This window comes from Typopeltis vanoorti, chromosome 9 (assembly GCF_054136105.1).
Source record: "Typopeltis vanoorti isolate ZY-2024b chromosome 9, IOZ_Tvanoo_1.0, whole genome shotgun sequence".
Classification (NCBI taxonomy): Eukaryota; Metazoa; Arthropoda; class Arachnida; order Uropygi; family Thelyphonidae; genus Typopeltis; species Typopeltis vanoorti.
Window position 1 is genome coordinate 5,049,396 of NC_143557.1, and position 14,461 is coordinate 5,063,856.

The 14,461-nt window shown below is 34.3% G+C and overlaps 1 protein-coding gene across 1 annotated transcript in view; it reads right to left on the reverse strand.

The window, feature by feature from the left end:
* eIF3l (eukaryotic translation initiation factor 3 subunit l) overlaps positions 1-14,461 on the reverse strand; it is a 310,545-nt gene that overhangs the window by 183,946 nt on the left and 112,138 nt on the right. The window contains exons 6-7 of the mRNA XM_090398519.1: positions 14,197-14,266; positions 9,420-9,493 (exon numbers count right to left, since the gene is read on the reverse strand). Coding sequence (XP_090254645.1) covers positions 9,420-9,493; positions 14,197-14,266 — 144 coding nt within the window. The remainder of the gene's footprint in view (positions 1-9,419; positions 9,494-14,196; positions 14,267-14,461) is intronic.

Sequence of the window (14,461 nt, forward strand, 5' to 3'; positions counted from 1 at the left end):
CCAGATAAACAGGAATGTACTGTTTAAGCATTGCCCTAAGAGCAAATGTTTTGATCTGAAGTCTGAAAAAAAAAAAAAAAAACATGAAATGAAGCATCTAATGCTGGAAACTCATACGAATGTTAATGTGCGAACAGAAGAAAAAATCACCACTAGATGGCTATCTGAATTACTTTAAGGATAATAACACAGTATATTCTTGATTTCTAAGAAATCCAGAGTGTTTGGAGAATGGTTAGGGTTATCTGGAATTTTAGTAGGCAGGTGAACTATCATGTAAAACCAATGATTGCAGCAAGCATTGTTGTTTCTCTAACTATTAAATTTGTTGCCAGAAAAGGAGAGTCAGTTGGAAAATGGTGTATATAAAAATCACTACACTATTAGGAAAGTGGACTGGAGCAAACTATTTAAAAAAGGAAATCAAGAAATTCAGAACAGTTATGGCATTAGTAGACAAAAAATGAAGTTAACAGAATGATGTAGAGATTTTTAGCCAAAGAAAACCAAAACTAAGAGAAGACTTCCACATAGCTTTTAAAGGAATGAAGAGAACTGAACAGGGCTTCTCACCTAATGTCCAATCCTAACCTTGTCGTGGTGCATCCTGTTAGCTATCTACCTGGATACTGAACAAATGAGGATGGGCTGGCAATTTGGAAATCAGCCAACCAAATCGTATTCTTAGTGGCTTAAACCACAATATAAAATGATGGTACAACATGATAGAATTTCATGCCGGCTGGGGAGTTGCCCAGTTAAACAAGGTCCACGTTGTTTTAGCCAGGGAACCAGGGCGAACAGTGAAAAGTCAGTTACTAGAACAAATCCTAAAACAAACCCCAACTCAATATCACAAGAGTTCAAGATCACTGCTATCAACAAAAGAAGCCTGAATGGCAAAGAAAAGGAGCTAGCTGAGAAATTGGATAAGTACCAGATTAATATAAGGGTGACTGAAATGAAAAAGACAAAAACTGGTGAGATCTTTCTGAGCAATAAATACAAAATGTTATATTCAGGCAAGGACTATCAAGGAAAAGAAGGAGTAGCCATAGTATTCAACACTAAAAATAAGGCTATTCTTCTTGAAAGGTAGGCAATTTCAAGTAGAGTGATGTGGGCAAATATCAGAATGGGGAAAAGGACATTGAGACTTATTTGTGCTTATGGTCCCACAGAAGGTTCTACTAAGGTAGACATGAAGGAATTTTTTTTGAGGCTTTAGAGAAAGTAACTGACACAATGAAAAATTGGTAAAGTAGAAAAAGCTTCAAAGGCTTGAAATGTGGAAAGGCAGCAAGAGTAGATAATATTCGACACCAGAAATGCTCAAGTATGGAGATATAAAAGTCTTACAGTGGCTCCACTGCATACTTCAGAAGGCCTGGACAGACGGACGAATTCCAGATGATTGGAGTGGAGCTCTCATAGTACTCATATATAAAAATATGAAATAAAACTGAATGTGACAATAACAGACTTATTTCTCTACTGAACACACCTGGTAAGATTTATGTAGATATACTTGAGAAACAGCTGAGAAAGATTGTGGAAGAGAAGCTTGGTGAAGAACAAGTTGGATTCAGGCCAAACAGAGGTTGTCAGGAGCAGATTTTAACTTTACGACAGATTGCTGAAAAATCACGGGAAAATAACAAAGATCTGTATTTGAGTTTTGTCGATCTGTAAAAGGCATATGACAAGGTGCCAAGAGAGAAGCTATTCAAAACGATACAGTTGTATGGAGTCAATTGGGTGTTATATCAAGTAATACTTAGTCTTTATTTGAGTTGTAAGTCAGCAGTTAGAAATGAAGTACAGGAAGATGGTTTAATGTTAAATCTGGTGTCAGACAAGAATGTACATTATCTCTTCTGTTATTCAATATCTATATGTATCAACATTATGAAGGAAAGTGGTATTAAACCTGATATCAAAATTGAAGATGTTAGTCTCTTTACTCTATGCAGATGCTGTTATACTTCTAAATAAATCTGAAACAAAGTCTGCAAGATTCCCTGACTAAACTGAGGAACTCTTGTAATATATTTGGTATGAAGGTCAGCAATAACAAGACTATGAAAATAGGCAGAGGCATTGAAAATATCAACTTCGTTTTGAATGGAGAACCAATAGAACAAGTAAAACATTTCAGCTATTTAGACACGATTTTTAGTGAAGATGGTAAATTAAATATGGAAACAGACAACAGCATCAAAAAAGCAGGTATGGAAGGAAGTCAACAGAATGAATTTATATGGAAAAAGAGAAATTAGTGAAAATACTAAATTAGCTCTATACAAGAGAGTGTTCAAACCAATTTTAACTTATGGATCTGAGAGCTGAGTTAGAAATAAAACACTTGACCAAAGACCACAGATATGAGAGTCCTGAGAAAGATTAGAGGGGTGAACAGATGGCATCAGTGGCAACGTCATATTAAAAACGAGGATATTAGGGAAAAACTTCACATTGCTAGCATCCAGGAATGTGTTAGCAGAGCTAATCTCAGGTGGAATGGTCACTTAAATAGAATGGGAGAGGAAAGATTAGCAAAACAAGTGTTCTCTGCCAGGTTGGCAGGAAAACGACCCTGAGGAAGACCAAGATATAGGTGGATTGATACGGTAAAAAGTGCCTTAGAAGATAGAGATATAAGACCTGACAATGTTGAAGTCATGACAGGTAACCGATTGATTTGGAGGAAAATTGTAGATAGGAAGTTAGTAATGATGTAAATTTTTCATGTAGTACTATCATATCCTGTACACCTCTTGAGGGTATATATCAGAAATTTGATGATGATGATGAAAATTAAAAAGTGGTTATAACTCACATAGTGTAAGTGAATATATATGTATAACTGCTGTCTTTGATGTGTAAAGGGTTAAAGAATGTCTAAATGGTAAAATTGACATAAGCATTGTGATTAACAAGAGGCGGGGGGAGGGTAAAGGACAAGAGGTAAAGTAATACCATGAGAAAAAGAGGGAAAAAAAATTATATAAAACCTGAAGAATAAGGAATTCGTAGACAATAAGGAATTTCTCAACTATCTGTCATAAAGTGAAAATCTGATCCTGACAGCCTCTATTTGGTCTGAATCCAGCTTGTTATTCACCAAGCTTCTCTTCCACAACCATTCTCACAGTTTCTCACGTATACTCCCATATATCTTACCAGGAACACTCAGTAGAGAAATACTTCCAAAATTCTCACATTCAGTTTTATTTCCCTTTTTAAATATGGGTACTATGAGAGCTCTACTCCAATCATCTGGAATTCGTCCTTCTGTCTAGTCCCTCTGAACTATGCAGTGCAGTCACTGTAAGACTTTTATAACCACCATACTTCAGCATTTCTGGTCGAATATCTGCCTTTCCACATTTCAGGCTTTTGATGGCTTTTTTCTACTTCAAGTATGGATAAGTATTCCTGGCTGCATGCCTAGTCAGTGCTTTTTTTTTTTTTTTTTAACCACTGTGCTGTCATCACTACTTGTTTCATTTAGCAATTTTTAGAAGTAATTTCTCCATACTTCAAGGCTATCTTTTTCTCCTGTTTTCATGTCACCTTTATCATTTATAATTCCTTTTACAGCATTCTCCTCCATTTCTGAGCTTCTTCATCAACCTCCAGAATATCTTGCTACCTTCTTGATATTTATTTTCTGTGTTCTTACCGAAGTCTTCCCCTGACTTTTGTTTAGCTAGTTTTAGACATTGTTTAACTTTCTTACATTTGTCTCTGTATTCTCCAAGAGCACAAGCTGACTTATTTGCCAGGAACTTTTGATATGCTTTCTTCTTTTCTTTCACTGCCTCTTTAACTTCCTATGTCCACCATGGAGTTCTGATTTTTCTGTCGTTACAGACAACCTCACCACATGCCACTCTTGCTGAATCAATCAATGTTTTCTTCAGGGCTTGCCACTGAATCTCCAAGGTTTGGTTCCTGTTCTCGAACTCTTTCATTTTTTCTTCAACCATGCCTGTGTATTTTAGTCTACAGTTGAAATCTGAGAGCTGTCAACTTTTATTTGCTTTAAAGCTTTCTTACATATTCTTCTTTTCAATATGAAATTGAATTTCATCATGCCCAAGACTAAATGGTGATCACTTCCAATTTCTAATCCTCTGTACACTGTGGTGTTCTGCACCAGAGAGAAAAGATCACTATTAACAATGATTTATTCAATGAGACTTTACTTATTCCTTACCTCTTCTCTCCATGTGAATTTATGCAGACTTTTATGATGGAACATGGTGTTAGTAATAACTAGTCCATGTCCTGAGCAGAAATCGAACAGGTTTGCCATTATTGTTAGCTTTGCTCTTTTCTCCAAATTTTCTCAATATATTTTTGTATGTCTGTCTGACAATCATTTCCTACTCTGCTATTTAGATACCCAACAAGGATCAACTTTTCTATTTTCATTGTCAGTTACTTTCTCTAAAGCCTCAAAAAATTCCTCCACTTCTACCTTAGGAGAACTTTCTGTATGACCAGAGGCACAATTATGTCTTGCTATCCAGTTCCCCACTCTGATATTTGCCCACATCACCTTACTTGAGACTGCCTGCCATTCAAGAAGATTAGCCTGATATTAATGTTGAATACTATATCTACTCCTTCTTTTCTTTGATTGTCATTACCTGAATATAGTATTTTGTATTTATTGCTCAGAAAGATCTCATCAGTTTTTGTCTTTTTTGTTTCAGTCACCCCTATTATGTCGATCTGGTACTTATCCAATTCCTCAGCTAGCTCCATTTCTTTGCCATTCAGGCTTCTATGTTGATAGTACCGATCTTGAACTCTGGTGATGTTGAGTTGGAGTGGGTTTGGGATTTGTTCCAGTAACTGACTTTTTGTTGTTTGCCCTGGTTCTCTGGCGTAAATAACAGGGGCCTTGTTTAACCATTCGACGCCCCAGCTGGCATGAAATTCTGTCATGCTGTACCATCTTTTTTTTATTTTGGTTTAAGACAATACGAATATAATTTGGTCGGCTAAATCTCAAATTTCCAGCCCATTCTCGTTCGTTCAGTATCCAGGTAAATACCTAACAGGGTTCACCTCGAGAAGGGGGATTGGACATTAGGTTAGAAGCCCTGATCAGTTCTCCACATTCCTTTAAAGGTTATGTGAAGGTCGCTGCTCAGTTATATAGCTTTGACCCTTTAAACATCCCTTACCAGAACTATATACATTATATGTGCAGTGGAAAATTGAATATATACACAGAAAATATTAACAAAGGATTATAAAAAAAATCTCTGAATACAAATTTAAGTTCTATAAGTGGGAGATAGAACAAAATCTGCAAAAATAATCTTTCTCAATCAAACATGCACAACTTTAATTTGTGTATAGAGGAAAAAAACTTCCTTGGTTAATCTTTTCAAAATATCTCTATCAACAATAACAAGTAAAAAGACCTTCCCTATTTCTTGTGCTCTCTCCATGTAAATTTGTGCACACCTTTATTATGAAACATCATATTTGCGATGACTTGTCCATGCCATGAGCAGAAAATTAGCAAGTACTTACTCATATAATAATAGTGAGTCCCTGCTAGATTTCTCTTTTTCTATGTGTATAAGATTTGTTTCCTAGTCTGCTGTAAATATCTCCAGCAAGAACCAGCTTTTCCTATCTATTTATATCAGTTGTCTTTTCTAGTGTCTCAAAACATCCATCCACAACTTCTGTAGCAGAATGAACCTTCCAAGGGATGATAAGAAGAAATATGCCACTGTCCAGTTCCCCGATCTGATTTTGTCCACATCATTGCATGAAATTGCCTGCCATTCAAGATTATCTTCATGTTTAATGTTGAATATACAACAACTTCCTTTTCCTGATTAGTATTGCCTGAATATAACATCTTGTAGTTATTTATAAGGCTCTCATCAGTTTTTGTCTTCCTTGTTTTGGTAACACCAGTTGTGTCAGTGTAGTAATTCTCTCATTTTTCTGCCAGTTCTCCTGTTTTCTGTTGATGGTTCCTGTCTTGAATTGTAATGTGAAGTTTTGAGTTTCTTCAATACTTTACTTTGCTCTGGTTTGCACTAACATAATCAGCAGGGACTTGTTCAACTGAGTGGCGGCCTGACATTTCATCATGTTGTACCATCCTTTTCATTTTGTTTAAGCTAATACTGAATACAATTTGGTCACCGAAACTGCCAGCCTATCTTCATTCATTCCGTCCAATTCCTTTTACATGAAATTTAGCTATAATTTAATTTGGCTAATTTTATATTATTTTTCTTTTTTTATGAAAATTCTATATCACAATTTTAGCTTTTTGGTTTCATATAAGTTTCACAATGCCTTGTCGCTTTATAAGATTTTATAAAATTTCTTGGTGGGAAGGGATTTTTATCCAAAAACAATGTGTTCAGCTGAGATCTCTCCAACCACTAAGCAGGGTATCACATGCAACTCGTGCATATTTTTATCTCTTTCTCATATGGCTGATCACTCCTATGTCCCGAAACCCAGCAAACTGATGCAAATGGATCTGCAAAAGTGTGGATGGAGGAGTGATCAATCAAACATTTATCAGCCCAAATCTTGCAAATAAAATCAGTAAACATTTAGATAAATCATGCTAATTTGAAAACAGTTTCCTCTTATCATAAATGAAAGCAACCATGATTATGTTAACCCTTCCCTCCTATGACTATGGAAACTCCAATCAAACTCATGTAGATTTTACCTGAACTGTGAGCTAAGGGCATCAAAGATAACTGAGTGTCCTTATATTATAAGTTTACAATGTTACTTAACGCTAGTACCAATCTTTGTGACTGACACTAGGATTAAGTGGAAAAATTCGTGCTTCTTTGAGTGGAACTACACACAACACAGCTCACAAATGAAGTATAACACAAACAGTACATGGAGCTTTTCTTTCCATCTAAGGTCTGATAACACTCTTTCATATCAGCAGCCATGACAGCAAAACAATGCTCTTTCATACAGCTTGTGCTATTTAATGTAAAAATAATAAGAGTGAAAGAAGTTATTTTCAGAAAAATGAACACTTTCAGAGAATAGAATCTGATCTCCTTTGTCAATAAATGCAGTTCACTACAGTGAATTTTTGAACCTCCTGTAGTTCACAGTACTACGATAAAAACAGCAATGCTACTGGGATTTCCAATGAAAATTTTCAGCATTCATGCAAGACACATAAACACTTGACCTCTGCTTACCACTGATAATACCAAAACTTTTCAAGTGAAGGCAAATATGTTTTCTTGGACTGACTCACATTTTTAGTTTCCTGGCATAAGCACATGCCATTCATATCCTCGTCTGCCAGCTTCTCACTTGTACAATTCCCAACACTATTATCATCATCAAATTCCTGACATGTACAGGATATGATAGTACTACATGAAAAATTTATGTCATTACTAACTTCCTCTACAATTTTCCTCCAAATCAATCTCTTACATGTCAACATTATCAGATCTAATATTTCTATCTTCTAAGGCACTTTTTACCGTATCAATCTACCTATATCTTGGTCTTCCTCTGGGTCTTTTTCCTGCCAATCTGGCAGAGAACACTTTCCAACACTATAAATAAAAAATCTATACCTTACAATACTGTTCTCACATACAGGGCAGCATGTGAAAAACTTCTCAAAGAGTGCTGATGCACATGCATATGCATGCACACACACACACAGATTGCTTTCTCATAGAATTCTGTTTCTGCCTTATGTCTCTTCTATAAGTACAGGGCGTCCACATTGGGCTGCCCTAGTTTGAAAGAACGGTAAAAAATCAAAATGCAGAAATATGTAAAGTTTGGGTTGTTCAAACATTCCAGAGACTCTACAAATCCCATTCAGAATTTTTTTTTAAACAAAAATTTGTGATTTCAACACCATGGTCCAACACTTAAGTAGTAGTAACACGTTGAAACTAAGGAGGCCCAATGTGGACATCCTGTATTTCCATGGGTGTTATATTGCTGAATTGGACCACTGCCATTCCTTAGCTTTTCTTCATTCAAGCTGATAAACATGGACAATTGCTGGTCAACATCCATGCACTATCCAGCTCTAAACACAATGAACATGTTCCTCATCCTCCTTTTTCATTTTATTTATCTCTTGTGCTACGGAACATTCTTTTCCACAGTTTATCTAAGGACTACAAATTCCAGTTGTTCACAAAACATAAAAATATATTCCTTCTTTCTTGTTGACCACTTACACATGGCAGCACAAATGGGCTATAAGTTTTTCAGCCTCTCATGTATGGGATTGATATAATAAAATTTCATTATCGAATTTTCTATAGTGCATTTTACTGTAATGGGATTTGCTAATAGCTCATCTTCTCTATTACTTATTAAATGAGCTTCAAAAAGGCATTTTACTCATAATCAAAATGAGAAATGAAATTATTTCAGAAAAGATGAAAGTGAAGATATATATATATATACTTTACCAGTCAATTCAGTCCTGTTCAAAATTATAGCCAAAATGGAGATGGATCGAGACTCCAGTCTCGATCCATCTGTGTGTAGTTCCAGACCAGTTTGCCTGTTTTGTCACAAGTGAAAACAAGTGTTTCTAACAATAAAACAAGACCCCATGTTTACTAAGAATAGTTAACACACTTGGGCTTGGAAAAAAAAAAAATCTGTCCAAAATTTGAATTTAGGTGTTTTCTTGCTGAAGTTATGCGTGTTTTACCACACATCATTTTATGTGGTAAAACCACTCAATTACATTAGGAAAGCAATCTGTGTTCCACTCTGCACCACAACAGGATAAAGCTTTATCAGGCAAGCAATACTTAAATTACATGGTCTTACACAGAATAGTATTTCCTCTTGACAAATCAGGTTTCCTCTAAGAAAACGAGTTAGCTGATCCATGAATACATTACCTTATCTTGCAAGATATTATAAGACTATAAACATTTCTTTTTCTGATACAAGTAATAACACACAACAAAATGATTTAGCCATTGTTCTTTGAGTATTGTTATGAGCCGTTCAATATGCCACTCAGGAGGATTTAAATTGCATAATTTTAATAGAATGGGGTAGTTTTCAGAAAAAAACTGATTTTTTTTTAAGATTTCATTATGTTGTGGGTATACAATGATGGACATTTAAATAAATTTGAGTTATTCTTGTAATGCTATTATGCAATAAAATGTTTTTAAGGATGACACTGAATTTCCCCCTCTTTTTTTTAAGAGGATGATCTATGATTAATGATATCAGGAAAATATTTTTCTAACAAATTAAACTGATTTGCCATTATCATTATAATCATAGCCCTATCTTTTATTTCTCAATGCTATCAATTAGAGCATGTAATGAAATGTCATCTGGATAAGTATCAGTGTTGCTCAAGAGAAAGAAATAACACATACCTGATATATAAATTCATCAATTATTTCCCATAACCACTGATTTGGTAATTCTAACTGTACAGGACCTTCTGCACCTGCAACAACATAACAATTTGAGATTAATTAAAATTAGCAATAATTATGAATTGCTGTTAATCTCAATAGTATAAATAGGGTGTCAAAAATGTACAATTTTACTTTCATATGATCACCTTCCATGATCAGAAAGTCAACATTTCTTGTATGTAATTAAATGTTTTTGGGTACTTATGTTTCAACAGTAATCTGATTAGCTTCATTAGAGAATTGCATAAGAAAGAGAAAGATGTTAGTTGCAATAAGTAGTAAGAAAGATCTATCTATCTATATATCTATCTCTCTCTCTATATATATACATAAGGCTGTCATAGTAGCCTGAACACCTCTTGAGGGTACGTATCAGGAAATGATTATATGACGACACACACACATACATAACATCAACCTTGCTAACTTCTTAGTCAACTTGTACTTTATAGGGATAAAACTGATATTTTTTTTCCAGTTATGAACCAATTCATTGTTGCATACAGCAACTTGTGTGTCATGCATTTGTGCTACCTAGATGGAAGGCTCATCTTACTATGCTATGAAACTAAACCAAATAAGAAAAGTTTCTTAACCCCTCCCAACATCCTTAATATAAACATCTAGGTCTAACTTGCCAATATCATATCACATTTAAACAGACAGGATGAACATTTGGTCAGGAAGAGGACATGAAAAGAAAGCTAACATAACAATCCTTTTGTGTCAGAAAAGTCTCATGAAGTGGAGTAAAATTCGGAATCATATCTTACTGCTATGAAAAACATGAACTTTTTTTAAGGAAGATACTTTAATTAAAACATACTATACGACACTTAACTGGAATAATGACCACTCTGTTGCTTAGCAGTATTTTGTTATCTACCTTAGTTCTTTGGGATAAACTAATCTTGCAACACAGCAATAAACAAGATAAGCTTTCCAGATTTATTAATTTTTTAAATGATATGCCTTGTAAACTTAAGTTCATCAACCTTGCTAAATTATATTAACCCTTCCAAAATGCATTTAAAATCTATAGACGTGCAAACAACATTCTATCAATTGGGAGAAAATTAAGCTATATTGCTATAATTTGGAATATTCTGAAACATGAGTTTAATGTGGATCCCAATTTGTAAGATTATATATACAGGTAACCCTCGTATAACGTGGATGTTAGGTTCTGCAGAAATGCCGCGTTATGCGAGTCTCAGAACACATAGAAAAAGTAGGGTTATGTTGCGAAATTGTTTTTTTTTTTTTAATTATATAAACAATACTGACATATCCAACAAAAAATATATTTTTATTTACTTCAGGTAATTCATGTAAGTTAAGAAAACATAAAAACTATGAAACAAATACATAGTATAAAAATTACAAATTGTACTTAAACTTCATTGCACATAAATGTTTTAGGCAAAATAAAATAGTGCTTATTTTATTCTTTCATAGCACGAGGATTTGAGGATTGGTTAATAAATGCTGATTTTGTCATGTAATCACCTGATGCATTACTACAAAACAGTAGAGTAATTCTTTGGTAATTCTAGAGTAATAATTTGGAAACTTTGAATCCAGAAGCTGATCTTTCATTTTTCGAAATATAGCTGTGTTTTTGCACTTTTTTCCAATATAACTCAGATTCATCCGCATTGAACACCTGGTCTGCACTATAAATGTTTATAAATTTTGAGAGTTTTTTGTTTAATAAGATTTCCATCCATAGGAATTTTCTTTTGAGGTGCAATCTTCTATCGAAATCATTAGCGATTTCTCCATTTTTCCATTAGAATATCGCATACACGAGCAACGTGCTTTGCAGTTATAGTTGACCCAGCAATAAACACTTTCTAGGATTTTTTGTTCATTTTGTTTGACTGTTCGATTTGTTGATTCATTTAAATTCAAAGTCCTTGCAAAAACTCCTGGTTTTTCTCCATTTTTCAACCGATCCAAGATTTTGAATATTTTTTTTCGAGAGAAATTAATTTTGTTTTCAATGTTGGATTTTTCCCTTTCGTTACAGTTTGTGGCCATTACTATAAAAATAATTTTTTACACAAAAAAGCAAGCATTATATATTGTATCTAACTCACCAGAAAATAAAGTGCTCAGCTTGAGATGAACACACTTATGATTTTTAATGCACTTTCCTGGAAGAAACAAGGACAATTTTCAACAATAAACGTTTTATACGGTAAACAATTGAGGTGTGTGTTATGATCCGTCGAGTCATTTCCGACTCCACGAACATACACTCTCCACTCCGATCTGTCCCCCCCTCAGGGGAGAACACTCTCCCCTGCCCCAGTTTCCCCATAAGTAAACCCTTCCCCTTCTCCACCCCAAAGCACCCTTAAACACAATAATATATATATATATTTTATATATTATTATTAATACAAAACCTGTGTTTCCAAATTTATTTTTCTTAATTTTTCGTAAGACTTTTATACCTCCATTAAGTATGGAGGTATAAAAGTCTTACAGTGGCTGCACTTCACTGCACAGCTCAGAAGGCCTGGACAGAGGAACGAATTCCAGATAATTGGAATAGAACTCTCATAGTACCATATATAAAAAGTGATATAAAACTGAATGTGTTGAATTCTTACAGAGGTAAGAATTACACAGGTATTTCTCTACCGAGTGTTCCTGGTAAGATTTATGCCAGTATACTTGAGAAACGGCTGAGAAGAATTGTGGAAGAGAAGCTTGGTGAAGAACAAGCTGGATTCAGGCCAAATAGAGGCTATGAGGATCAGATTTGCATTTTACGAAAAATAGTTGAGAAATCATGGGAATATAACAAAGATCTGTATTTAAGTTTTGTAGATCTGGAAAAAGCATATGACAAGGTGCCAAGAGAGAAGCTATTCAAAAACACAACAGTTGCATGGTGTCAGTGGGACATTATATCAAGCAATACTTAGGTCTTTATTTGAGTTATAAGTCAGCAGGAAGACTGTGTTCAAACCAATTTTAACTTATGGATCTGAGAGCTGGGTCAGAAGTAAAACACTTGACCAAAGACTAGAGACCGCAGATATGAGAGTCCTGAGAAAGATTAGAGGCGTGAACAGATGGCATCAATGGCAATATCATATTAAAAATGAGGATATTAGGAAAGAACTTGACATTGTCAGCATCCAGGAATGCGTTAGCAGAGCTAATCTCAGATGGTATGGTCACTTAAATAGAATGGGAGAGGAAAGATTAGCAAAACAAGTGTTCTCTGCCAGGTTGGCAGGAAAACGACCCAGAGGAAGACCAAGATATAGGTGGATTGATACGGTACAAAGTGCCTTAGACGATAGAAATATAAGATCTGATAATGTTGGAGTCTTGACAAGTAACAGACTGATTTGGAGGAAAATTGTAGATAGGAAGTTAGTAATGATGTAATTTTTTCATGTAGTACTGTCATATCCTGTACACCCCTTGAGGGTACATGGCAGGAATTTGATGATGATGATGATGTCAGCAGGAAGTATAGGAAGATGGTTTGACGTTAAATCTGGTGTCAGACAAGGATGCACATTATCCTCTTGGTTATTCATTATCTATATGGATCACCTTGTGAAGGAAAGTGTATTAAATCTGATATCAAAATTGGGGATGTTAATCTAAGCTCTTTGCTTTATGCAGATGATATACTTTTAATTAAATAAATCCAGTAAAATCTGAAAGAATCCCTGACTAAACTATATAACTGTTGTAATAAATTTTGTTTGAAAATCAGCAAAGACAATGAAAATAGGCAGAAACATTGAAAATATCAAATGCATTGTGAATGGAGAATACCTGTAGAATAAGTAAAACATTTCAGCTACATAGTCACAATTTTTAGTGAAGATGGTAAATTAAATATGGAAATAGACAACAGAACCAACAAAGCCAGTATGGTAGGAAGTCAACTGAATAAATTTATATGGAATACTTGAGAAATTAGTCAAAACACTAAATTAGGTGTATACAAGAAAGTGTTTTAAAACCAATTTTAACTTATGAATCTGAGTGCTGGGTTAGAAATAAAACACTTGACCAAAGACTAGATGCCTGAAAAAGATTGGGGGCATGAACAGTTGGCATCAATGACAATATCATATTAAAAATGAGGATATTAGGAAAGAACTTGATATTATTAGTACCCAGGAATGTGTTAGCAGAGCTAATCTCAGGTGGTATGGTCACTTAAACAGAATGGGTGAGGAAAGATTAGCCAAACAAGTGTATACTCTGGAAGGTTGGCAGGAAAAAGACCCAGAGGAGGACCAAGATATAGGTGGATTGATACAGTAAAAAGTGCCTTAGAAGATAGAAATATAAGATCTGACAATGTTGGAGTCTTGAAATGTAACAGATTGATTTGGAGGAAAATTGTAGATAGAAAGTTAGTAATGATGTCAATTTGTCATGTAGTACTATCATATTCTGTATACCTATTGAGGATACGTGTCAGGAATTTGATGATGATGATAATTTCTAACTGGTATCATGTCCACCAACAGAAATCATATAATAAATAATAGGAATTCAGCATTTAATTTACACATTTTTATTTACTGAATTAACTGCAACTGATTCTGAACACTGAAGGTAAGAATCAAATTTTTAAAATGATGGAAATAATTTAAAGAAGACAAATGAAATGAATATACCTTTGACCCATTAAAATCAAACATTATCATCAAAATTTTAATATCACAAAACAGTAAATGCTTACTTAAAATATAATTAAAGAGATGGCAATAATTATAGTAAGATTCAAAACGTTGTTCGATTGTTGGACCACCCTGAAAGATAAAAATAAACATTAGTAGAGAACAGAAGACGAAATGAGAGCAACATATTTTGAAATGTAAGTTTTCAAATGAATTTATCACTTACCAGACAAATAATGTAAAAGAAAGTTTTAAATTCAACTGTGCAAAATTTTCTTATGCAAATAAGCAATAAAATAATGTAACAAATGAGATAATGTAACATCA